This window comes from Chiloscyllium plagiosum, chromosome 26 (genome assembly GCF_004010195.1).
Source record: "Chiloscyllium plagiosum isolate BGI_BamShark_2017 chromosome 26, ASM401019v2, whole genome shotgun sequence".
Taxonomy (NCBI): domain Eukaryota; kingdom Metazoa; phylum Chordata; class Chondrichthyes; order Orectolobiformes; family Hemiscylliidae; genus Chiloscyllium; species Chiloscyllium plagiosum.
The window spans coordinates 8750445-8777858 of record NC_057735.1 but is presented as its reverse complement, the minus strand read 5'-3'; the positions used below and the strand labels follow the sequence as shown (position 1 = coordinate 8777858).

Here is a 27414-nt window from a genome sequence, read left to right as displayed (position 1 = left end):
ATTCCATCCTCTCTTCCCAATTATACTTTACACCCTACTGTTCTCTGTCATAGTGAGAGAACACCGGCTTCTTCATTATTCATGAAAATTAGGTCGTAGAGCCATAGAGCACGGAGACAGGCCCTTCTCCCCAAACTGATCCAAGCCGACAAAAATGTCCATCCATGCTAACCCCATTTCCCTGCACTTGGCCCATATCCTTCTAATCCTTTCCTATCCATGTATTTGTTCAGGTGCCTTTTAAAAGTTGTTAATGTACCTGCCTCAACCATTTCCACTGGCAGCTCATTCCACATGCATACCACCCTCTGTGCAAAAACGTTGCCCTTCAGGTTCCCTTTTATTCATTCCCTTCCAACCTTAAACTGATGCGCTCTAGTCCACGATGTTTTTGCATTGTGTAACTTGTGTGAATTTTGAGCCTCAGTTCTCCAGAGGCCATTCCCCTCAAAGGAATGTAGCTCTGCACAATCATTACTGTCATGGTCCCCACACCTATTGCTCGCTTGAGGGTAAAACCTCTTGTACCCCTTGCACTGTGAACCATGACCCCTGCTCCCCCAAAGTCCACCCCCCACTCATCCCACCACATCACGTTTTGCTTTTCTTTAATTCTGGGTTCAACTTTGAAGTTCCTTTAAGAAAGGGTAACCCTCAGAATACCCTAAATGTGGTACTAATCATAGAAATATGTTCTGTTTGTCTTATCTTTCACCAAGCCTTGTGCCAAAACCTTAAAGGAAAGTTACATTGCAACACAAAGTGACTTGCTCTGGTCTAAATTATTATCTGTTGTGCTCAGGGGCAATAAAGGCTGCTCTGTTTATCTCAAATATGAAATGCCAAGCTACAGAAAATGCGCCACCATGGTGTGAGTTTTGTCATCAGCAGGGCACTGGTACCTAATGTGGCAACACTCATGTTAGCTCCCATAATGTAAAATAGAAGTGGGTAATGTGCTATTGAAAAGTAGATATTTACTTCAATTCTTGACGTATGTATAAATATAAGATTTAAATGCACTTTAATATTAATTGACCAAAGCTATTTGGTTAAAAACAGTGACGTACTTCATCAGCATGTCATGCTCCAAATGGCCCCAGTTAAGGTGGAAACGGAGATCTTTATACCCTTATAAAGTGAAGCGCATGTCTCTTAAAAGTATATTGCATACTAACTGTGAGTTATAACAACAGTGAGAGCCATGTCACTCATAGAGTTACAGTGAATTATAGCGGTGAGCGGAGGACACAGAGGACACCAAAGGAGAACCTTTTTAATCTGTAATCTGTTTTCAGTGGAAATTCGCTGCCTGAAATGGTGTTTGAAGCACATTTATTTGTAACTTTATAAAGGAATTGGATAAACACCCAAAAGGAAGAATATGGACCGTGGGGAATGAGCAGGAGGGTGGGATAAATTGGATAACTCTTTCAAGACAGTATGAGCCAAATGGCCTCCTTCTATGCTGCATTATTCAACAATCCTTTGACCTCTGTTATGGTTTGGTGGAAATGTGGGTTTGTTTAGCTATCGTCATTGTGCATATTGTAAGGCCTGAGAGAGGGGATCCAGGTTTGCAACCTGGGAATGTTTGAATAATCCAGATAGCTCGGCTATGTTTGCTGATCCACTCCGGGGTATTTAATGGAATTAGTCTTTGAATACTGGAGTCACATAGAGTAGTTCCTGAGGTAATCTAGGCACTAGTTTATTGTAAATTTAACTTAAAAGGAGTAATTCTTCTTGGTTCTATACAAATTGAGGGAAGTGGTGTCCCTTAAAGGAGAAAGATTGTTCCTTGGAGTTGTGCTGTCATCACAGAGGAGAAGGCCTCATAACTAAATGGTAGGAACAAACTGCTAGAACTGCGTAGAACATCTATTTTAGAAACAGACCATTCAGCCCAACTAGTCCAGAAAATTGTTTGTGCTTCATGAGTGCCTCCACTCAGTCACTTTATCTAACCATCTCTTCATAGCATTAATATTAGTTTCTCCCTCCTATATTTACTTAGCTCCCCCTTAATGCATCCAAACTAGTCAGCTCAGTTGCTCTCTGTTGGAGTATGTTCCAGATTCTCCACACTTTAATTCATTTGTGCGTGCGCATGTGGAGCCACTTAGTAAATTGATCCCCGTCAAGCATTTACTGAAATACTGGCAATCACTTCACTATTTGCACAATTCGTCTGACTAAATACAGCTCCCACCAATTCTTGGTGATTTTGCCTTCAGCCATACGAATACATTTTAAAGGTTATGTGGTAAATTGCTGCAGCTATCCTCTCTCATTTCAGATTCTAACCAAGGTTGTAAAAGCCTTTCCTCAAATCCAGTCTAAACCTCTTTTTGGTGATACAGGCCTGATGGGCCGAAAGGCCTTTTTACTGTATAATTCTATGATTAAACTTCCTCTAAAAGGCACTCAGGTTTTCACAATGATAGGTTTGAGCCTTAAGGAGAGGCTGGATTGGCTGGGACTTTTTCCCCTGAAGTTTAGATCAGAGTGGTGCTGGAAAAGCACAGCAGGTCAGGCAACAAGACTGATGAAGGGCTTTTGCCCGAAACATCGATTTTCCTGCTCCTCAGATGCTGCCTGACCTGCTGTGCTTTTCCAGCACCACTCTGATCTAAACTCTGGTTTCCAGCATCTGCAGTCCTCACTTTTGCCTTTTTTCCCTGGAGCATAGGAGACTGAGGGGTGACCATATAGTGATCTATAAAATCATGAGAAGCATAGATAAAGTAGATAGCCAACAGCTTTTCCTCATGATAGAGGAGTCTAAAACTAGACAGCATCGGTTTAAAAGAGAGGGGAGAGATACAAAAGCGTCCAGAGGGGCAAGTGTTGTCACACAGAGGGTGGTGAGTGTCTGGAACAGGCTACCAGAGGTTGTGGTAGAGGTGAGTACAATTTTACCATTTAAAAATATTTGGACAGGTATTTAGATGGGATAGGTATAGAGGGATATTGGCCAAACGCAGGCAAACAGGACTAGATTAATTGTAAAAACTGGGCAGCATGAAGAAGTTGGGTCAAAGGTACTGTTAGGAGCAAGTGAGACCCATCAACCTTCTCCCCCACTTTCATCCATCGCTTTCTCAGCTACCTTCCCCCCCAACCCCAGCCCTCTCCCATGTAGCTCTCAGCCCCCTGTCCCACCAGTCTCATTCCTGATGAGGGGCTTATGTCCGAAACGTCGATTCTCCTGCTCCTCGGATGCTGCCTGACCTGCTGTGCTTTCCCAGCAACACACTCTCAACTTCGAAGGTTCTATTTCCATATTGGAAACCTCTAATGTTTTGCTTTCAGATTTCCAGCACCCGCAGTCCTTCGTTTTATTGTAGCACAATGAATTTGAATTGTTTCCTGGAGTGATGTCTCAAAACTCACCTTGGAGTGATGCCCTGCAGCACATTCTTATAATTTAGTCTTTATTGTGGCTGCCCAGGCTTCCATTCTCCTCTCCTCTCAAACTTTAAGGTGCTCCCGAAAAGTGAAGTCTTTATCAAGTTTTGGGTCACCTGTCCTAATATCTCCCTACAACAACAGCAACAAAAACAGGAATTGCTGGAAAAACTCAACATGCCTGGCAGCGTCTGTGGAGAGAAATCAGAATTAGTGTCTTGGGTTGAGTGACCCTTCCTCAGAAAGATATAAAGAAAATATTGTGATGTTGGTAATCGCCGGTAGTCTATGCACAAAATCCAATTTCCTTGTGGAACTAGCACAGAGAAAGGAATCCTATTCATTGGTGACCCTCCTCCCCACCCTCCACCTTCACCCTCTTCAACCCTACACTGAACTGAACTCCCATCCACCAATGTAGCCCTCACCCCACGACAAGCAATACATAGAAAGTGCATTTCTCTTCTGAACTGGTGTTTGAAGTCATCGTCAATTCATTGTCACTATTGTCTTGAAAAATAAAATAAAAGGCGAAAACCCACAAATCTTGGCTATTTTGAATAAAGAGAATTATTAATGAGTACCTGCAATAAGAGAAGATAGGTTATTGATATTTGTAGTGTGTAATTCTTCACCAGAACTGAAGGATGAGTTTATCAATATTTTGAGCTGTGATGAAAGGTGCTAAAAACATTGTAATCTATCTTTTGTCTTTACCGATGCTAACTGACCTGCTCGACGTTTCTAATAGTTTCTGTTTTATCCCCCATCAATTTCTTTCCCTTTTTTTCTGTGTTTCTCTTTCTAACTACCTTTTGTCTCTGTTGAGCCCTGTGCCTCTCTGTGGTTATATCTCTCCCTGTCTCTTTCAACCCGTGGGCGGCACAGTGGTTAGCACTGCTGCCTCACAGCGCCAGAGACCCGGGTTCAATTCCCGCCTCAGGCGACTGACTGTGTGGAGTTTGCACATTCTCCCCGTGTCTGCGTGGGTTTCCTCCGGGTGCTCCGGTTTCCTCCCACAGTCCAAAGATGTGCAGGTCAGGTGAATTGGCCATGCTAAATTGTCCGTAGTGTTAGGTGAGAGGTATGGGTGGGTTGCGCTTTGGCGGGTCGGTGTGGACTTGTTGGGCCAAAGGGCATGTTTCCACACTGTAAAGTAATCTAAAATGTGTCTGTCTGTCTGTCTTTTTTAGTCTGTGTCACTATCTGCCTGTGTCTTTCTATCTCTTTCATCCTGTGTCTGTATCTGCCTGTGTCTTTCTGTGTGTCTCTATCTGCCTGTGTCCCTCTCCTGTCTCTTTCATCCTGTGTCTCCCTCTTTGTCTGCTTCTTTCTGTCTCTGTTTATCCCCCATCAATTTCTTTCCCTTTTTTTCTGTGTTTCTCTTTCTAACTACCTTTGGGTATGTATTTTTTCAACTCCCGTTTCTTTCAGGTAACTGACAGATTTATAATCCTACAATGTTATCCTTTTAAGTGGTAACACATTACGACAAAATGTTGACTTGTATAACATATGTTATAATGAAAGCAAACCTACCAGACAATCGAAGAGTTTCTGAGCAGGTCATCAACATCAAGTTAAAGCTTGATTCTTTATATCCCTGAAGTCTGGGATGGCAGCACCTTCCACCCTGTGTGTCTAGCATATGCACTCTTTATTCTTCAATGTGTGGGTCAATGTAGTCTTCAGTTTTGCAGATTATCAGATCAGCCATGATCTTAATGAATGGTGGAGTAGACATGATAGGCTGAATAGCCTCATCTGTTCCGAAGTCTCATGGTCAATGAGTTACCTCCCCATTGTCCTCCGCAGATCCTTGTGAACCTGTGCATCAATACTTTTCCTCATTTTACCCAGGGACTTGGGTTACACCAGTACCACTCTGGTAATCAGCTGTTTAAGAAAAACAAATGTGAATTAATGTAGTGTCTTTCATAACCTCAGGACATCCCAAGGTGCTGTATTGCCAGTTAAGAACTGTTTGAGCTGTCGTCCCTGTTGTAAAGCGGAGAAACACTGCAGCCAATTTGCACACAGCAAGCTCTCACAAAGAACAAGGGCCTGGCAAACTCTTCCTGTTTTTTTTTGGGGGGGAGGGCAGGGGGTGGGGAGATGTTGGTGAATGTTGCCCAGGACACCAGGGAGAAGCCACCTGCACTTCTGCACTTAGACACGGCCTTGGCATCTTTTACACCTGGTTGGGATTGAACCTGGGATCACTCTAATCCGAATAACAAGTTGGTGCCTTTTCATAACACGAGGGCTTGGCTGAACAGTGTGGGTTACTGCTACCATCCTGTGCTGTGAGCCTTACCCAGATTCGGGGTTCGTTACAAAGCTTAACCTTGCTCAAGCACCTTCTTTGTGAATCTCACAAAGGCAAGACTTGACGTTTTGTATTTTTTATGTCTGAATTCCTTTTGCCTAATTCCATGTGATGGAGGTGTGGCATTTAAAGGGTAAATCATTTCACAAAATAATCCATTAGTGCAAATTGAAGGAGACAGCAGCACTTGACGGCTTTGTGATCACTGTTGAGGATTAAATAGGTCTTAGCTCAGACCTGCAGGCAGCAAGCTAATGTAAAATAGCTTTATCGGCAAGTCTCAGTGCCTCATTACTGAGAGAGGTTGCTGGCCGCAAAAAAAACCCATCAGTACCTGACTGACTCCCGTGTCCTTCAGAACCTCCCTTGAGAGGGAGGGGGTGCTATGTGTGTGTGTATGTGTGGGGAGGTTGAGCAAAGAAACTGCGTGAAGAAATTCAGTCTCCTGCACTTCACCTTGCTGGCTGCCTAGGTGTAGGCTTTGTCAGGCTGCCAGGGCCAAGCTTCAGAATGAAGCTGCCATCCTTCCTGTCTTCCGGAGAGGAATTCCGACGTGGAGCATAAGGATGCGCAGGGAATGATCCCGAGATCCCAAGCCCGTGGGACGGAAGGGCACCGCAAGCACCCTGGGCTACTGATTTTGCAGGAGTTCTCTGCCATTAAGATAATGTTGAAGTTCAGGGCCGACAGGAGGAAGAGGTAGGTACCTGTAAAATGATGACAGAGTAACTGCTGCGGAGCCTGATTAACTAGTTTATACATTAATGCTGCATTGCAGTATTCCTATGAAACAGGCAAGTGGGCCTCTCTGAGATTGTTTAGCAAGGGTGGACCTGGGGTATGTTTTTCTGAAGAGGGGGCTGTGGTGTGTGCGAAGGGTGGTGTTGGGTTTTAGGAAGGAGCTGTTTGTCTGCCTGTCTCTTAAATGCTGCAGGATGGCATATGGTTAAATGTGTGAGAACATTCTGCGTGCGTTTGCTTATGATGTGTTGACGTGCCCAAGCAAGCAAAGTCTGTGTGCGTGCTTGCTGCACATACCGAGTGCAAGTTAGGGATAGAGAAATGACCTGAATTCAGGAACACTGTGTTCTGTTAACTGCGGATGCTGATTTCGTTTCCATCTGCGCTGGGGTTAAGCATCTTGTGCTGCATAGAAATTATACTCATACAGCGTGGTTACTAGTGAAGGAGTTGGTGGGGGGCTGTTGGGGGTCAGGTTGGGTAGCGTTGCTCTGTGTTGCATCTATGCAACCAGGCGTGGACTGGTTGGACCGAAAGGTCTGTTTCTGTGCTGTATGACTCTGACTCTATGACTTGTATCCAATCAAAATATCATCTGCCCAATACAGACATAGATTGCCCCAGTCTGGCTTCACTACTGGACCTTAAACAATGTTAACATACAACCCATTATATACACTACACGGTTTGTAGTAGCACACCATTTAGAGATCTGATGCTAGATGTGACCAAACTGATGCTAGACGTCACCAAAGTGTTGAATGTTCCTGGCTCCCTGCAAAGATGGGTTTAGAGGCCGCTGGAGTTCTGACTTTCTTAAGAGGTGATTGTTAGGAAATCAGCAGCCTCTGTCATGTTGGGGTGGCAGTGTAGCCCCGTTAACTACCATTATTCCAGATATCTGATAAAATATTCCCAGCATCAGTCAGACCAATCCCTCCCCGACAACCCCAACTAAGTTTAGAATGCGCCTACTGATTGGAGGCTTCGGATGGCAGGTTGGTAGGCCATTGGAGACTCATCTCAAACTCTCATTAAGGAACCCTCAGCAATCATCCCTTGGCCCTCACACCTCCACCATCACACATGTTGAGCAGAGCTCTGAACCAAAGGGTCACTGGACTGGAAACATTCTCACTGTGTTTTTTCTTTGTAGGTGCTGCCTGACCTGCTCAGTTTCTCCAGCGATTTCTGTTTTAGTTCGTTTTGGCAGAATTTCTCGATTTTCAGATGTCCTCCTGTTCACCCACATGCCTTAGACACCTCACCTGGTCAGGCCAGCAGCTGTCTGTTGCTGCTTGCCTCCCCCACCCATTGGCCCTCCACATCCTGATGTGAATGGCAAAGGCAGAAGCAACCAATCAGATGGCCTCTTCTTATACATTTGCCTCAGCGGAGAGCATTGAGAACACGCATGGGCATTGAGACTCCCAGTGCTAAAGTCTTGACATCCAAAGAAGGAACACAGCTCTAAATCACTAAGAGCCAGGTTTCCACAGGGTGTGGACAACTCCATGCAGCTGTAAAATGGAGAACGGCGCCCAATTCCAAGATTCCTGCCCTCACTCCCACTGCCAGCAATTGTTTCTGGTATAGCATAAAGGTGAGGGCAATAAGCGTATGTACTGGATGCCCTCATCTGATTGGTGCCAGGTAAGGGTTAACCATCACTCTGTATCCCCCAGTGTTTGCAGAGCTTCTCTATAACTCATCGTTCATGAGTCCTTAGATAAATCGTGAACCATAGTGTGGATTTGGAAATCTTTGAAATATAATTTCAGAGGTTTTATCAAACCCCACCACCACCAAACCTTGTACCACCACTCCAAGAGTCCCCAAGAGCCCTCGTGCTCTCCATGCTAACTCTCTTGCCTTGTGTCCCTCTAACTGATCTTTTCCATTGGGTTTCAGTGCATCTTATTGTGCTATGCAGGGGTTGCCTAGAAATTAGCCTCATAGCCCAGTCCCAAACTCTCTTTCACTTTCCCCCTCGCTGGAATGCCCCTGTGTTGGGTTGAGAACATGAGTTTGTTGGAACATCTTATGCCTGATATTTTATAGCAGTGGAGCAAATTGTTTGTGCTGTGAGGGATGGGAACAGAAATCTATGATCTGGTGATGCAAGTATTTACAACAAGGGTGTCAACTCAAAGTAATTCTCCACTTGGCACAGATTACAAAGCACAGCCTCATAAAATTGCCGTTGTTGTAAAATGAGTATATGCTTCTGTAATCCTTATATTTGTTATATATTAGTAGTCAAGAGGATAACACAGTGAGCCAAACCATTTTGTAATGGGTGAGCCACTACTTGTGTGTTACTCTTAATTCGCCATCTCCAACTCTCTGTCTTTCAATCCACATCCCAAAATCCACACCATTGTTACTACCAATGATGGACCTTGTATCAAAATAATGCTGCACACAGAAGTGTTAATTATACATGATGTGGATTTGATCATTTCAAAACAGCTGCACTGATTGCACTTCATAGAAGCCCAAGGATAACTATGTTGTCAGTATGAACAGGTTCTTTTATTTATTCACTCACAGGGTGTGGGTGGCTCCGGCTGGGCCAGCATTTATTGCCATCCCTAATTGTCCAGAGTCAGCCACATTGCTGTGGGTCTGGAGTTACAGGCCAGGTAAGTTTGGCAGAGTTCCTTCCCTAAAGGATATTCTGTATCTATAGAATCCCAGAGTGTGGAAACAGGCCATTTGGCCCAACAAGTCCACACCAATCCCTGGAAGAGCATTCCATCCAGTCCCATCCCCCTACCCTATCCCTGTAACCCTGCATTTCCCATGGCTAATGCACCTAACCTACTCATCCCTGGACACTATGGGTAATTTAGCATGGCCAATTCACCTAATCTGCACCTCTTTGGACTGTGGGAGAAAACTGGAGTACCCGGAGAAAACCCACGCAGACACGGGGAAAGTGTTCAAACTCCACAGTTGCCCGAGGCTGGAATTGAACCCGTGTCCCTGGCGCTGTGAGGCAGCAGTGCTAGCCAATGAGCCACCGTGCTGTCCTCTTTGTAAACCAAATGGGTTTTTCCAACATTCGACAATGGACTCATGGTCATTACCAGACTCTTAATTCCAGACTTTTTGTCGAATTCAGACTGCCATGGCGGGATCTGAACCAGAGTTCACAGAACATTAGCTGGGTTTGTGGATTATTAATTTAGCGATAATATCCCTAGGTTTTTGCCTGCCTCTTATACAAGCCATTGCAGAGCTTTAGAATCTTTAAATTCCAGGTGATTGGTGTAAGATCAGGTTAGAATTTAAACTGAGCCAGAGCTATTGTATCATTGTTATCTTCCTGTGCATCATCGGCATCCAGCTCTCCCTCCCTTTATTGTCTCCATGTTGGACGTTCTGGTTTCGTACTCCCAAAGAACACCAATCCCTGTCGCCATCATCTCTGTCCTCTTCCACGTTCCCCATAGTAACTTGCCCTCAATTCCAACTTGCATGTATCTCTTTTCTTTTGGAAGGTTTAATTTCCAAAACAACATTTATCGGTACAGTTTCATAAAATACACACGTTTGTACAATATACTCAGGGGCAAGGATGATCTGGACGTTTTCTTTTCCTTTTGTTTCGGATTCATTATTTCTGCTCTTGATTTTAAATCTAACTGTTGTGTTCTAAGATGATGCCGGAGAATGGCAACTCTGTGCACTTTTCAGTGTACCTCTGTATTCTTGTACATGTGGCAATAAAGTCTAATCTGTTGAAAACACAAATGATCCTCATGATGGTCAATCTTCTGTATCATTTCATTCAGAGACAGTTTCCGAAGCATTAGCACAGCTCCATGTCCCTCACTGGTGGCATCAATGTCCTTGACTTGAAGATTAGTCTCTTACCTCCACAGGATTTCTTGTAGAACAAGACAACTTTGATAGTGAGACTCGGCCATAGTTCCTGATAAGCAATGGCATGGAGTTTCGTTAATGCCCATCATTCTGCAGTAGCCCAACCAGCCATCGTTTCACTGTTTCAGTTCAAGACTCTTGTTTCTTCAGGCAATTGCAAGTTCGCTGTTCTCCTTCCTGCCTGTTGGGAAGCTCATTATTGAAAGCAAGTTACTGCCACTTTGATCATTGAATCACAAAGATTGTGATCTGACAACAACCTCGCTAAGTTAACCTCCAATAGAGCCTTATTGTCGGCAGATTGAACCTTTGCAAAAATCCTTCCTGTGTCACCGTGGCTCCATTTTGGCAGTCTCACCACTGATTCAGAAGGTCATGGGTTCAAGTCCCACCCCTAGAATGTCATTTTAGGTTTGACCTTCCTCGTGCAGCACTAAGGGAGTGCCGCTCTGCCAGAAGTGCTGGCTGATAAACCCCTGCTCCATCTGCAGCTCGGGGTGGATGTGTACGATCTCCCGGCGTCATTTTGGAAGAAGAGCAGCCAAGTTGCATGCAGTGCAAGCGATGATGTGACCATTGTCTTTTATTGTTGACATTGTTTGAAATGTAAATTTTGGCCAGGCCACTCGAGGTGAGGAAGGCCAATGTTGATGGTCATGATTTGGAGCGTCGCTCCGAAAGCTAGTGCTTCCAATTAAACCTGTTGGACTATAACCTGGTGTTGTGTGATTTTTAATGTTGATGGTGATCCTTCTCTTGTGCAGACGCTGAAACCTTATATGTCAATGTGACGATGAACAAAATAAGTTGTCTGAATACTCATAAAAAAACACTATGCTAAGCTAGTGAACGCACAGAAGAGGTTTACTGGGATGTGGCAGGATATGGAATGTTTGAGTTATAAAGAAAGGCTGGGTAGGCTGGGACTTTTTTCACTGGCTTCATGAGATTAAGAGGTGGCCTTACAAAAGTCTATAAAATCATATAGGATATATCTGGGATTAATGGCAATGTCTTTTCCCTAGGATGGGTGATTTCAAGACCAGGGGACACATTTTTAAAGTGAGAGGAGTGAGATTTAAAAAAAAAAGGAGAGAGTTTTTTACGCAGAGGGTGGGTTATATGTGGAGTGAACTTCCTGAGGAGGTGATGGGGTTACAAGGTATAAAAGACATTTGGATAAGTACACAAATAGGAAAGGATTGGAGCCGTATGAGCCAGGAGCAGGCAGGTGGAATTAGTTTAGTTTGAGATTATATTCAGCATAGACTGGTTGGACTGAAGGGTGTGTTTCCAAGTTGTATGACTCTCTGACCTTGCCGTTCCAGAATGCTTCATGAACATTAATTATGTTTTAAGAGTAGTCCCAATATGGATAACTATGCAGCAAATGTTGCACCCGACAAGTGGCAAATGGCAATGAAGTAATGACCAAATATTCTGTTAGTGATGTTAGTTGAGGGGTAATGTACTGAAAAGGACAGCAGGAAGACTTTCCCTGTTTTTCCTCAAATGGGCAATGGGATCTTCGAAATCCATCCATGAGGATAGGTGGGGCATCAGTTTACTGCATTGTGTAAGCAATGGAACTTGTGATTGTGCAGTACTCTCTCAGCACTGTACTGTGGAGTCACCCTGCATTGTGTGAATGCATTGCTAGCTAGCAGGAACAGTTTATAAGAATGATTGCAGCAGTGAGGGACTTGAGTTCTTCAGGTGTGGGACAGGCCATTGAAGCTGGACTGTTTTCAGAGACAGTCACAAGAAGATACTTTGGTCTACAAAATCAGAGTAGATAGAGAGAATATAGGGAGGTTCCTATTGATAGGCAGTCAGGACCCAGTGAGCAATGGCTGGGAGAACCTGGCCAAAGCTGGAATTGGGCAAAATTTATTTTTGTGCAACGAGTTTGATTTGATTGGATTTATTATTGTCACATGTACCAAGATACAGTGAAAGGTGGCTAGGATCTGGACTGTAATGCCTGAGAATGCCTTGGTGGAGGCAGATTCAGTTTTAGTTTTCAGAAGGGGTAATGGATAATGAGTTGAAGAGAAGTAGCAGATCAGGCTATTGGGAAAAGGCAGGTTAGTCAGGCCTAACTACTTGTTTTTTGCAGAGAGTTGGTATTGTCATAATAGGCAGAATGGCGTCCTTTTGTGCTGTGACCATTCTATAAATCATTCTATGATTCTAACCCACAACCTTCCAATGTGGAGTTGGGAGTTCTACCACTGCCTTGTGGTGTACGCCTTGCTTTTATAGTGTTATAGAGTCATACAGCATGGAAACAGACCCTTCAGTCTATCTAGTCCATGTCAACCATGTTTCCAAACTAAACTAGTCCAACATACCCGCATTTGTCCCATATCTCTCCAAACCTTTCCTACTTATTTACATATCCAAATGTCTTTCAATGTTGTAACTGTACCTGCATCCACCACTTCCCTTGGAAGTTCATTCCACACATGAGCTACCCTTTGCGTAGAAAGGTTGCCCCCATGTCCTTTTTAAACCTTTCTCCTCTCACCTTAGTTTTGAACTCCCCCCACCCCAGGGAAAAGACCCACGCCATGCCTATCATGATTTTATAATTTTGAATGCATTGTCTTCAGGTTTCTAAAGAGAGACATGGAGCTGGGGCTACAGTAACACAACATTCTTGATCATTACCTTCAAATGAGTGGAGGACTTGATCCATGTTTAACTGATGTGCTGCGGCACGATTCACATAATTACTGTAGATGGCTAGGTTGTGCCTGTATGTGGTGATCACCTCTTTTCACTGGTTGCCAGAAGGTACTGTAGAAACTACATCCAGGGAGAGACCAGAGACAACCTCTGAAAGTTAATCACATGCACTCCATGAGTTTGATTGTGTGCCTCCTGTGTTGTAAATCTATCAAAAATCAAAGCTCTCTTGGAGCTAGCGAGTTAAACGATGCTTGGTGGAAGAGGTAGGACACTTGTCTCAAAAGCACAAGCAGTATATGGAATAAGAATGGACCCAGGGGATTCACTTAGCACAGGTTTGTGCACATGTATGATAGTTTACTAATTACTCGACAAAAGTATCTCAGAGATGAAGAGTCTTTGTGTTATTTGCATGACACCAACAACTTATATAGCATCTTTGATGTAATGAAATTTCTGAAAGTGCTTCACCAGAATGTATATACTGAGCTGTATTAGAAAATATTAGGTCAGATGACCGAAAACTTACACAAATAAGTATGCTTTATGGAGCATTGTGGAGAAAAAAGTGAGTCCGGAAGGTGATACTCTTAATGCCCATCCCTAGTTGCCACCTTCTTGAATGCAGCTGATTATTGCTGGACCATTTCAGAGGGAAGTTAAGAATCAACCATGTAGCTGTGGGACCACGGTCAGATCATGATCTGGACGGAAAATTTCCCTTCGCCAAAGGACCTTAATGAGCCAGGTATATTTCATAACAATCTGACAGTTTTGTGGTCATTGTTACTGGTGCAAACGTTTTTATATTCCAGATGTAGATTGATTTTAAGTGGGCTAGATGTCTCAGTGGGATGTGAGCTCATGTCTCTGAATTTCCAGTCCAGTAACATTGCTACTAATTTATCATACCATGAAAAAACAACCAGGATCCCTGGCCATCATCCAGTAATTGTTGCTAAGAAGTTGTGTTGTGTTTAGAATAGGGTTGTGTTAATTTGGGATGAATGAAAGTGAAGGCAGGACACGGATGTCCCACATGTTGATGATACCTGAGGCACACTGTAACAAACTAATTGATCCCACCAGAGCTGTGTAACCTGACAACAATTGTTTTATTCATGGAAGTATCTTTGATGCCTAACGTGCTCGAGATCGATGATTACCATCAATGTGAAGGAGGCATGTGGATATGGAGGAAGTGTTTATAGAACAAGTGAAAAAGTGTAAATCTTGCAGCAGATTGGGGCAAGCAGCCAATGATAATAATGACCGGTGAAGAGTTGACAGTGAACCATTCTGTACCACTCATTCCAGCAGTTGATTCATCTAGATCTGACTTCAGGAGTTGTTTCATCTTTATAATAACTGCATAATGTTTTCCAGTTGCTGGACTCTCTAAGTTAGAATTTTGCAATTGGAATTGTTTTTTTATTTGATGTGGTGTAAAGATTATTCCTGTTATTCTTCTCAGGTCAAGACTTTTGCACTGGGTGGGTGGGGGGATTGTTGTTTTGCAAAGTCATCACTGTATCGCTATTTTTGGTGACCTTTTAAACCCCAGCTTTAACAAAGCAGCAGTGTCCTCATTTGAAACAACACAGGGCTGATTTTTAAAAGGTTGCTGAGCAGGCGAGAGTCTGCTTCCATGTTCGATTCAGCTGTCACACCTTGTTCTTGAGTGAGTAACCAGCAGTTATTGTTCCTGGAATGACAAACAGTGATGCCTGCCATTTTTTAAGAGCAATTTTTGTATTGCTGCGATCCCTGTACGGATCAATAAGGTTTTGAAGGGAAATTCTAGCTTCCAATTAATAGCTAAACAGCTGACAAGATTTCACCTTGCTCTCATGTCACTGTCACGTTGCCTGTAGACTCCAGCTTTTTTGTTCATGTTTGGATCAAGGTGATAATGAGATCAGGAGCTGGAATGTAAACTGACTAAGAGTGAAGCAGGATATTGCTTTGTAAATGCTGCTTGATAGAATAGTCGACAATACTTCTTAATTTCTCAATGTTCTGATGGTTGAAAGTGTACTGATGGGGCAGTAATTGGCCAGTGTAGATTTCCCTATTTTTCAGACATACCAAGGCAATTTTCCACATTGCCAAGTCAGTGCCAGTGTTGGGACTGTACTGGAACAGCTTGGCCAGGGGCATGATTGGCTCTGGTGCATATGTCTTCAATGCTATTGCCAGAATGCTGTTAGGGCCCACAGCCTTTACAGCAGCCAATGCCTTCAGCTGCTTCCTGGTATCACATGAAGTGAATCAAATTGGGGCTAAAAACTGGCATCTGTGGTGCTGGGGGACTGCAGGAGGAGTCAAGATTAGAATGGTGCTGGAAAAGCACAGCAGGTCAGGCAGCATCTGAGGAGCAGGAAAATCAGCATAACAGGCAAAGACCCTTCATTAGGAATGCAGGAGGAGGTTGTGATGAGTAATTTGCTGAGCTCTTCTGTTTGAAGACTGTTGCAAATGTTTCAACCCTGTTCTTTGCACTGACGTGCTGGGCTCTCCCGTGTTTGAGGATGGGGATATTTGTGGAGGCCGCTCTTGCAAGGACTTGCTGAATTGTCCACCACCATTCAGGGTTGGATGTGGCAGCACTGTTGAGAGTTTAGATCTGATCCACTGGTTGTGGGATCGTGTAGCTCTCTGTTTTTTGTTGCTTCTGTAGTTTGGCATGAAAAGTAGTCCTCTGTTGTAGCTTCACAGGTTGACACCATTTTGTTTAGCTTTGCTGCTGCTGCTCCTGGCGTGCCATCCTCTGTGCTTCATTGAACCAGCGTTGATCCCTTGACTTGACAGTAATAGATCGATGGCTGTGCCATGCCTTGAAGGCACAGATTGTGGCTGAATATTGTCCTGCTGTTACTGGCCCACAGTGCCTCATGGGTGCCTAGTTTTGAGCTTTTTGATCTGTTCGGAGTCTGTTTCATTTAGCACAATGGCAGTGCGACACATCACCAAACAGGGTACCCTCAGTATGAAGATGAGACTTTCTCTTCACAAGGATTGTGGTCTCACCTAGTGGTTGGGGCATGGGTAGATGTATCTGAGACCACTATGATGGAAGGGACAAAATCTAGTTGCTCTTTTTTTATCCCTCACTACCTGCTACAGACCCAGTCTAGAGGAAATGTCCTTCAGGAACCAGCCACTTTGGTCAGTCGTGATGTACTAGAGTGGTCACAACTGTTGCAATGTACGAAACACATCAGTCAATTTGTGCATGGGAAGTTCGTTCAAAAAAGTGACACCATAATAACCAGATGACCATTTCCTGTACGGTTAGGTTGTGCAATAAATATTAGCTGGACCCTGGTGATAACTCCCTCCACTGTTTTTCCAAATGATGCCGTGGAACTTTATTTGGTCCATCACATCCTAAAGACAGCATCTCTGAGGGTGCAGCAGTCCCTCAATAACACACCGGGCTCTTACCCCTGGGCTTTTGTGCTTGAAATGAGACTTCGATCCCAACCTCCTGATTCAGGTGCCAGAGCTCCCCATAGAGACACAACTGGTACCTGCAAAGATCAAAGAATGTCAACTTATCTTTCATTGTAATGGAGGAGAATTCACTGCTGATTTGAAGAGGATTGAGAAACTTAAGCCAGTGCAATCGTTTGCGCAGTGAAAGGTTCAAACTCCATGATACCTGAGTGGAAAAATGTAGAGTTGAGAGTGTGGTGCTGGAAAAGAACAGCAGTTCAGGCAGCATCAGGAGAATTGACATTTTGGGTATAAGCCCTTCATTAGGAATCTTGATCGTGATTCCCCTGCTCCTCGGATGCCATCTGACCTGCTGTGCTTTTCCAGCACCACACTCTCGACTCTGATCTCCACCATCTGCAGTCCTTACTTTCTCCTGGAAAAATGTGAAGGCTAACAGCATCAATCAGAAAGCAGGCAAAAGTTACCCATCATTTGTATCCTCATTGGTCCCTGAATCCTCAGTTTAAAAATGATTACCGTTGTGGTCAAACATGTTCTCAATGTCCCTTCATCTCTGTAACCTCATCCAGTCCCATACCCTTCCAAGATCTTAGTCTGGCCTCTTTGTAAGTCCAAGTCTTTAATCATTCCAACATTGGTAACTTTCTCTTCATGAGGATTGTGGTCTCACCTAGTGGTTGGGGCATGGGTAGACATATCTGTGACCACTATGTTGGAGAGGACAAGATCTAGTTTGTCTTTTTCTTTCCCTCACTACCTCCTGCAGGCCTAGTCTAGAGGAGATATCCTTGAGAAACCAGCCACTTCAGCTGCCCGAGCCATCTACTCTGGATTTTTTTTTTGCTTACCCAACTCTATCACTTTCTTCTCCTTCTAAGCTGCACCTTAAAACCTACCTTTATCACCAAATTTTCTATCGCTCTTTTACTATCTCTTGACATGACTGTTTCACATTTTGTTTGATCATCATTTTGTGAAGTATCTTATGTTGATTTACTACGTGAAAGGCATGAGATAAATGAAGCTGTTAATGAAAGTTTATAGACACAGACAGCATGTATGAGTTCAGAATTCTCTTAAAAATGTTCACAGAGATGAAAGATGATGGGAGAAAATGATAATGCGGAGAGATTAATTAGATCACTGAAGAAGAGGCAGATTTCGGGGTGATATATTAACATGGATTGAGAATTGGCAAATGGGCAAGAAATAGCGAGTAGGGATGAGGGGTTCATTTTCAGATTGGTGACCACTGGGTTCCACAGGAATCGGTGCAGGAACTGCAGCTGTTTATAATATATGTCAACGATGAGGAGAAAGGTTGTGAATGTATTGTGGTCAAATTTGCAGATGACAGTACGGTGGAAAGGCAAGTTGTGAGAGGAATACACACAGTTTACGAAGAGCTACTGATAAACTAAGTAAAAAGTTGGCAAATGGAGTGTAATGTGGGAAATTGTGAACGTGTTCATTTCGAAAGGGAAAAGAACAATATTATTGAAATGGAAAATAACTGCAGAAAACTGTAACACAGGGACCCGGAGTACTTATATACAAAACTCAGAAAGTTAGCTCACCGGTACAGCAGGTAGTTAGCAAGGCTAATGGAACATTGACTCTTCTTTCAAAGGACTTGGAGAATAAGAAAGGGAAAGCCTTACTATAGCTGTGCAAGATGCTGGTGAGACCATACCTGGGGTACTGTGAGCAGTTTTGGTCCCCTTAATTGAGGAAATGTATCATTTCATTGGAGGCAGTTCAGAGAAGGTTCACAAGGATGTCCCCCTAAACATCAGTTAATTTGAGTGTAGCACACAAAGTCCTGGGCAGTGTGGTGCAAATCTCTATCTTTCGCTGTGTATTAAGCCATTTTTTCATTTGTGACTCACTGTTGTTGGTAGTAAAGACAATGAATGGGAGCTGGACTTCCAGTAATTAAAGATTCTGGGTGTGGGTTGGGATAGAGAGTTAACTGGCAGGTGAAGTTGGGAGGTGAGGGTCAGGATTTTGACTCTGAACATATTGCCACCAAGGTTTCTATATCCATCAGTAGCTTTGATTTTGGCTGAGAGGGTTGAGTACATCTTCAGCAAGGGGTAAGTTGGGAGTTATCAGGCACGTCTCTTTTTCAAGTCCCATTTGACCCAAGGGAACTCTCACCATCAGGGTGTTGGCAAGAGATTCATTCAGGTCTGAATTGACCTCCTTAGCGAAGAGATAATTTGTGCGATATTGCCAATGCTAATTAGCTATACTTCTGGGGCCTTCACTGGATGATGTCCCAACTTCAACTGCAGTTACAATTATGTTACATTCACATTTTCTGGTGCATACAGCTAAGGGATTTTACGTGGGCTCTAGCCAATCATTTATTGGGAGAGCCTTACACTCTGTACTTTCCCCATCCAGCTGTTGCACTGGAGGGAGAGTTGGACCGGGCTGTCTTCATGCCCTCTCAGACACAGGTAGAAGTTTGTCTCAGCCCTGTCTCACAGTGAGACACGTCCACTTGAATGGTAGCTACTGAGCTCTCTAATGCTTGCAATGACTGCATAGACATAGTCAACATTGGCTCGATTTTTAGGATAAATGCAAAACCAATACTCAACCTCTTCCATTGTTTTTCAGCCACAATGACAGAACAACCACCTTCCAGGACCCAGTGACAGGGATTGTGCCTATTGAGAACTGCATCTTCAAACTGGAAGACAAGTAAGTGTCTTGTCTCCTTTACTTCTCTCCTTATTGTCACTTTGTTCCCTCACCTTTCCCCCACTTCCAATAACAGTCAAATTCAATAGGTGTAGGTATCGCACTCTCTCTTTCTCTCTCTCTCTCATTCACTCACTCACTCACTCACTCACTCACTCACTCACACTCAAACTATAAACCAAGTGCTAGAGAAGTAGTTTTGGAGAGAGTGTTAATGTTTCAAGTCCAATATGATTCCTCTTCCAAAGACATTGGAACTTCCCACAAATTCACATTCTCTCTCTCTCTCTCTCTCTCCCCTCTCTCCCATATCCCTCTAAACCTTTCCTATCCCTGTACCTGTCCAAATGTCATTTTAATGTTGTAACTGTACCCTCCTATACCACTTCCTCTGGCAGCTCATTCAATACATGCACCACCATCTGTGTGAAAAGGTTGTCCCTCATGTCGTTTTTATATATTTCCCCTCTTACCCTAAACCTATGCCCTCTAGTTCTGGACTCCCCACCCCAGGGAAAAGACCTTGTCTATTTATCCTGTCCTTGCCCCTCATGATTTTATAAACCTCCATAACATTACCCCACAGCCTCCAACACTCCAGGGGAAAAAATCCCAGCCTATTCAGCCTATCCTTATAATTCAAACTTTCAAGTCTTGGTAACATCCTTCAAAACTGATCCGTACTTTCTTTCAGCCTGGGTTTAAAGGACTAATAAATTGGGGAATTTTAGGGGCAGATTGATTATCAATGCGCAACTCCAGTGAGACGTGACATTGTAACTTGACCTTAGTTATAGAACCCTCTTAACGGGTTGTCAGTTTGGTTTGAATAGTTTCATTATGGTACTCCCTTTCCTCTGGTTATTTCAAAATAATATAGGAGACAGAAAATAGTTATAGAATGAGAAAAAAACCTAATGAAACAATGCCCTTTAAGGGGTTGTTAAATTGTTTCATTTAGTTTAATTGATTTCTATTCCCTAAATATGAATAGAGAATGCTCAGGCTCTTGTGCCACAGTAGTATCCCTACCTCTGAGCCACGAGACCCGAGTTTAAGTCCCACCTGCTCCAGAAGTGTGTAATAACATTTCTGAGGAAGTTGATTAGATGCTATATAAAGAGACACTGTGAGAGCTCTGGGTTGCTAGTTAGTAGGAAACAGACATATGTAGTGCTGCATTCTGTCAATAAATCTCTCAGCAAGGAAAATATTTGCGTCTAATTTTGCACTTCACCAGCTGGCGTGGGGCTATATGACACATGGTTTCATAGGTCCTAGTCATCTTTCTGTCTCCCACCACCAGAATGGCTTTAGTTCCCTTGAGGTTAACAACATTCCACTTGTCAAAATTTCATTTGTCACATGCAAATCTTCACAGAAAACACCTGCGGTTTTGCCAACGGACTGTGACTGCATCCAGGCTAATAGTTTTGATTAATCTTTCCCTCCAGCAAAGGCTCTGGGAGTAGGTCAAGCCTGTGTTGTAGTAGCCCAGTTTCAGATCAGTTAACTTATCCATGATTAGAACAAAGATTCTGTATGAATCATGTACGTGCTGGATTCAGTCACTGAGCTGGACTTTGCAAAGCCAGATTAAAATAAACACATCTCTGTTCCTTTTCCTTGTATTCATTTGTCAAACACACAGCTGTTTGTTGTTTAAATTCATAATTAAAATAAATAAGCTTGAAATAGTGTTTTATTCTGGTCTCTTGCATAATCCCGATGTTCATTGCTCCACCATTAGTGGCTCTTTTGACATTTGGCGTTATGCCAACATCCAACAATTTGGATTCAAGACAGACTGGTCGAAGAGAAGACAAATCAAGAAGAGTCCTTTGGCCTAGGTGTCTTTAGAACTCTCTTTATCACAAAACTAATATTAGTTACTTCTATACATGGGAATCTGAGGTAGACTAAGATCTTTGCCTACTGTTACATTATCTAAAGATTCTCTGCATGTGCTTCTTTCCATCAATCTCTCAAGCACTCCTAAATGAAATAACTACAGTCACGTGGTGCTATTTATGCCCAATGAGGTGCAGCTCCATTATTGCAAATTTTCTTCATGGTGCTAACAGCGGCCATGCTGTCATTTCAACTCCAAAGTTCCCTCCCTACATTGTCCTGCCTCTCTATCCTGCTGTCTCCTTTCTAAGATGTACTTTGAAACTCACCTCTTCGACTAAGCTTTTGGTCATCTGTCTTAATATCCCCTTTGGTGGCTCAAAGGGTACAGTCCCCAACTCTTGAGATGAATTAATCTGCTCGAGGTGCTACATGAATGCAATTTGCTGCTTATCTTTCAGGATGTTATTGAAGGACCAAAGCCCATATTGTGTTCTTTAAACAATATGCAATTTTGCAAAACAGTTGCAGGCAGACCAAGTACTGTCTCCATGGCGATTGGTAATTACACCTTCAGCCAGCAGGAAATATTTCCAAAAGTAACTGCTCAAATCCAAAAAGAGCTGCAGCCCACTGTGTAGATGCTGGATGTAAATTTGTGCATGACCCAGTAACAGTGTCTCTTTGGACTCATAGAAACCTCAATGTAGAAATGAGATAACAATTCAGACATTTTACATTTTCACCATCCAAAGAAATATTTCATCAAGGGAATGGTAACTTTAACCCATTAGATGTGAGTATCAGGAATAGGCTGAAGATTGGGTTTTACACTCCTCGGACCAATATAATATCCCCAATTTAATTGCAGGGTAAAATTGGACAGAGTCTCATTGGCTTCCCGAAGGACAGCTTAGTTTAAGGTTGCCTCTCTCCCTCTGAGATTTACCAGAGGCTGATGACAAGCAGTCAGGTTATAGCAGCCAGCAGAATTTATAAAGAGTGAATTCATTCTGAGAGTGTTCTAAAATATGCATATGTGTAACATCTAAGAGATTTTGATAGTTCCCATTCATCACTGGCCTCTCTATTTGTCACGTGTATTGTGTGTGTCTGCGTGTGTGTGTGTGTGTCTGCGTGTGTATGTGTGTATACGTACGGTCATCCCAATGCCTGTACTGTATTGTGCTCTGTAACAGTGCTGGCCTCAATAAATTACTGTTGACAGACATGCAGTGGAGTCAGATCCAAGATAATCATCCTTTCAGTCTCTGTGACAATGTTCTCAACCTAAGGCAGCAATGAAATATGAAGCTTCTTCTCACTGGCACTGGTTTGTGCTGAAAGAGATTCAGGAAGCCTCTGGTTCTATATCAGATGTTACTCTCTCACATTTATAGTCATAGAGATGTATAGCACAGAAACAGATCCTTTGGTCCAACTCGTCCATGCCAACCAGATATCCTATATTAATCTAGTCCCTTTTGCCAGCACTTGGCCGATATTTCTCTAAATCATTCCTATTCATATACCCATCCAGATGCCTTTTAAATGTTGTCATTGTATCAGACTCCACCACTTCCTCTGCCATCTCATTCCATACACGCACCACCCTCTGCAAGAAAACGTTGCCCCTGAGATCTCTTTTAAAATTTTTTCCCTCTCACCCTAAATCTATGCCATCTAGTTCTGGACACCCCCACCCCAGGGAAAAGACCTTTTCTATTCACCCTATCTATGCTCCTCATGATTTTATAAACCTCCATAAGGTCACCTCTCAGCCTCCAAAGTTCCAGATAAAACAGTCCCAGCCTATTCAGCCTCTCCCTATAGCTCAAATCCTCCAACCCTGGAAACGTCCTTGTAAATCTTTTCTGAGCCCTTTCAAGTTTCACAACACCCTTCCGATAACAAGGAGACCAGAATTGCACACAATATTCCAAAAGTGGCCTAACCAATGTCCTGTACAGGTGCAACATGACCTCATAACTCCTATACTCAATGCTCTGACCAATAAAAGAATAATAATTCAAAATATTTCAAATTAAGTGTCCCCATTTAAGTCAAAAGATGAGATTTTGTTTTACCCTCAGGGTGTTGTTAGTCTATGGAATTCTCTTCCCCTGGTGATAGTGGTTATTGAATATATTTAAAATTGCATTGTGTGCACTTTTTATTGACAAGAGAACTGAGGGTTATGGGGGGATGGTCGGGAAAGCGGAGTTGAGGGATCCATCTGTTGTCGAACGGAGAGACCTAGGTGTTCAGGAACATAGTTCTTTGAAAGTTGCATCACACATCGATGGGTTGATTAAGAAGATGTTTAGCATGCTTACCCTCATTGTACAGACTATTTGGTATAGGAAATGGGACTTCATGTTGAGTTTGTACAGGATGTTGGTGAGACCATTGTTGGAGTGCTGTGTACAGTTCTGGTTGCCCTGCACTCGGAAGGATATTATTAAACTGGAGAGGGTTTAAAAAAAGATTTACTAGAATATTGCCAGGTCTGGAGTGTCCTTTAAGGATAGGCTGGGACGTTTTTCACTGGAGCATAGGAATTTGAGGGGTGACCGTTTAGAGGTTTATAAAATCATAAAAGGCATAGATAAGGTGAATAGCCTAAGTCTTTTCCATTTGGGTGGGGGAGTTCAAAACCGGGGGCGTATTTCTTAAGCTGGGAGAAGAAAGATTTAAAAGGGGCCTGAGGGGCAACCCTTTCACACAAAGGATGGTTCATATGTGGAATGAGCTGCCAGATGAAGTGATCAATGCACGTACAGTTACAACATTTAAAAAAACATTTGGATAGGTACATGAATAACAAAGGTTCAGAGGAGTATGGGCCAAACGCAGGCAAGTGGGACTAGATTGGTTTGGGAAATTTGGTCAGCATGGCTGAATTGGACCAAAAAGTCTGTTTCCATGCTGTTTAACTCTATAACAGGTTCAGGTGGCTGAGTGGCCTATTCATTATGCTAATTCTTGTGGTGTTCTTCTCATTTTATATTGGCTTCCAGAAGGATGCAGATATTTTATTGCCTGGAATTATTTTTCTTAAGATAGAGCTTTTGTTTTTAGTTGTAACTGAGGGAAGAGAAAGAGAACTTGCCCAGCTGTAGTTGATTGGGTGATACTAAGCCTTATGCTCCGCATTCAAGTACAGATTCTAAGCTGATACTCCCAGTCATTGGTGGTCCCTCACAGACAAGGATGACTCTTTTCCCCTCTCAGGGTGAGTCCATAGGTGGCTGTACAGATCAATGTGGCTTACATAGACTCTGTTACACTTAGGGCAGGTGGTGGTCACAGAAGGGAGTGGCTGGCGAGTTGGTGTGGAAGTGTGCTCAGAATGTGGCCTAGTTATGGCAGTACAGCCTACAAACTGTCTGCTCCCTGTCTTCCGGAGCTCCTGATGCTGTAGCTGCTGCAAGAGTTTTTGTAACACCTCCCCCCGCTTCCGTCCAGTGTCTGTATAACCCCCAATAATCTTTATAACAACCTTCCCGGCATTTTATCTATAATCCCAATAATTATTTTTTGTACCCCAAGTACAGCACTGGGCAAAGTGCTGGATTTTAGATGAGAGGATAACCGAAGGCACATCCAGTCCTCTCAGGATTGTGGAATGGTTACAACGAAGAGGCCATTCCACCCATCAAACCTATGCAGACTCTCTGCAAGAGTAATGAGGCTAGTGCCAGTTCTCCGGTTTTGCCTTGCCAATCCTCTTGCCGAGTCAACATGAAAGATTCTACGCCCTACTGAGAAGAAAGAGTTCACAGAATCAGTACCAACATGGAAGGAGGCGATTTGGCCCATCACATCTGCACTAGTTCGCCTTAGGAACAATTTACATTGTGCCACCCATCTGCCCTCTCCCTTCGGCCCTGCCCATTTACCCTTTTCAGGTGATGATCCAATTGCTTTTGAATATCTCAACTGGACCTGCCTCCACCACACTCTCAGGAAGTGCATTCCAGATCCTAATAACTTATTACATGAAAAGGTTTCTCCTGTGTTACCATTCTTTCTCTTGCCAGTTACTTTGAATCCGTACCTCTTTATTCCAGATCCTTCCATCTGTGGGAGCATTGTTTTCCGACCGACTCTGCCCAGATCCAGAAGATCTTGAATATTTCTATCAAATCGCCAATCAACCTTGTCCAAGGAAAACAGTCCCAATATGTCTGTTTCGATGAAGTTCCCCATCTCTGGAAACCGTTCTCATAATCTTTTCTGCACTCTCCCAATTGCCTTCACATCTTTCCTAAAGTGTGCGGTACACAAAACTGGATACAGTATTTGAGACTGGACTGGTGTTCTATACATAGCTTCCTTGATTGTGCACCTTTAAATAAAGTTTCAGATGCTGTATTGCTTTATTAAGCCCACTTTCACTAACCCCGACCTGCTGCATTTGATGACTTGTGCACATAATGCACGCACAGGTCCCTCTGCTCCTGCACCCCCTTTAGAATTGTACACTTTTAATTCACATTGCCTCCCTGTGTTCTTCCTGCCAAAATAAATCACTTCACACTTTTCTGCATTAAATTTGATCTGCCACTTATCCGCCCACTCCACCAATCTGTACATGTCCTTTTTGAAGCTTACACTATCCTCCTTGCAATTCATAATGCTTCCAAGTTTCTGATCATCTTTAAATTTTGGAATTGTGCCCTGTGCGCCAAAGTCTGTTTGCATTTATATAGGAGAAAGTGAGGACTGCAAATGCTGGAGATTAGAGTTGAGAATGTGGTGCTGGAAATTTCTGATGAAGGGCTTATGCCTGAAACATTGATTCTCCTGCTCCTCGGATGCTGCCTGACATGCTGTACTTTCCCAGCACCACACTCTTGTATTTATATAGCCCCATTCATGACTTCAAGTATAGGGCAGTCTCTGTTGTAAGAGGAGATCCTGAGCTTCCCTGTCTCTGATTAGAAGCTCTGGGTTTGAGTCTCACCACTGGGGTTTCATGGCCAAGGAAGGTGTGTTCATAGCAAGGCCAAAGAGGTTGTGCATCACCTTCCAACACATTCCATTAGCAGGCAGAGAGAGAATGACAATGTCCTGCTCGGCCATGTAATGGAAAGAAATTGCAGCTCATACCACCACCACCGATAGCATGCATGCCGAATCTTCATAAAACATGGAATCCCTACGATGTGGAAACAGGCCATTTAGCCCAACATGCCCACACTGACCCTCTGAAGAGTAACCCACCCAGACCCATTCCCCTACCCTATTACTCTGCATTTCCCCTGACTAATACACCTAACTTACACACCCCTGAATACCATGGGCAATTTAGCATGGCCAATTCACCCTGACCTGCATATCTTAGGATTGTGGGAGGAAACCAGAGCACCTGGAGGAAACCCATGCAGACACGGGAAGAATGTGCACACACAGACAGTCTTCCAAGGCTGGAATCAAACCTGGGTCCCTGGTGCTGTGAGGCATCAGTGCTAACCACTGAGCCACCGTGCCGTCCAATTTAACCTGCAATCTCCACTCCATTACTGTAGGATATGGCTAATTTGTAACTGTGAGCAGCAATGTATAACTGACCAGCTAATTTGTTTTAGAGATGTTGTTTGAAGGATTAATATTGGCTGAGACCTCAGAGAGAATTACCCAGCTCCCTTTTGAAACATAGTTGAATCCTTTTGTGTCCAGAAGGCCTCACATTCATTAAAAAGGAGTGCCTGAAAAATGAATTTGCTGTAAGTTCTGTAACTGTATCTGTGGGTGTTAATGAAGCAAAGAGAATGTGGGAGGAGATCTTCCCTCTGGGCGAGTCCCACTGAAGAAATATTCCCTCTGTCTGTATGAGACTGAGTTATTGCAAAACTGTTAGGGGAAACAAAAGATTAAATCCTTGCAATTTTCCTTTAGCGTGACAGCTACTTTGTGACCAGTTCAAACACCAGTGATTCTCAATTTGGAAATAGAGTGGGAGAGGATTTGTAGAAATTTCAGGCCTAATTCCAGTAAAATGCTTTTTGGCTTGTTTCAGTCAAAAACCTTGAGCTGGAAATTATTACCATTTCGGTTTAACACAGAAGACCACATATAGAGAAACAGTATACACCACAATTATAATATATCATTATCATGCATTAATGTATAACATTGTTATGGTCCCTGAGGGAAAACTAATACTTACTGAACAACCTCCATGTGAAGCAACGACTGACAAGGTTAGGATTTTTGTAGGATTAACTCTACCCTCAATAGAACCATTACAATTTACATAAAAACTATTAGGCAACTACTACTTCAAATAAAGGGATAAATTTCATTTTAGCTAGCTC

At 43.2% G+C, this 27414-nt stretch overlaps 1 protein-coding gene across 8 annotated transcripts in view; it reads left to right on the top strand.

Moving 5' to 3' along the window:
* Positions 1 to 27414, top strand: part of plekha6 (pleckstrin homology domain containing, family A member 6) — a 330961-nt gene that overhangs the window by 218977 nt on the left and 84570 nt on the right. For 7 of the 8 annotated variants that reach the window (XM_043716433.1, XM_043716439.1, XM_043716436.1 and 4 more), the window contains one exon: positions 19157 to 19240. In XM_043716433.1, the coding sequence (XP_043572368.1) occupies positions 19157 to 19240 (84 nt within the window). Of the gene's footprint in view, positions 1 to 6001; positions 6440 to 19156; positions 19241 to 27414 lie in introns of those variants that run through there. The other variant, XM_043716434.1, reaches the window with a different exon arrangement.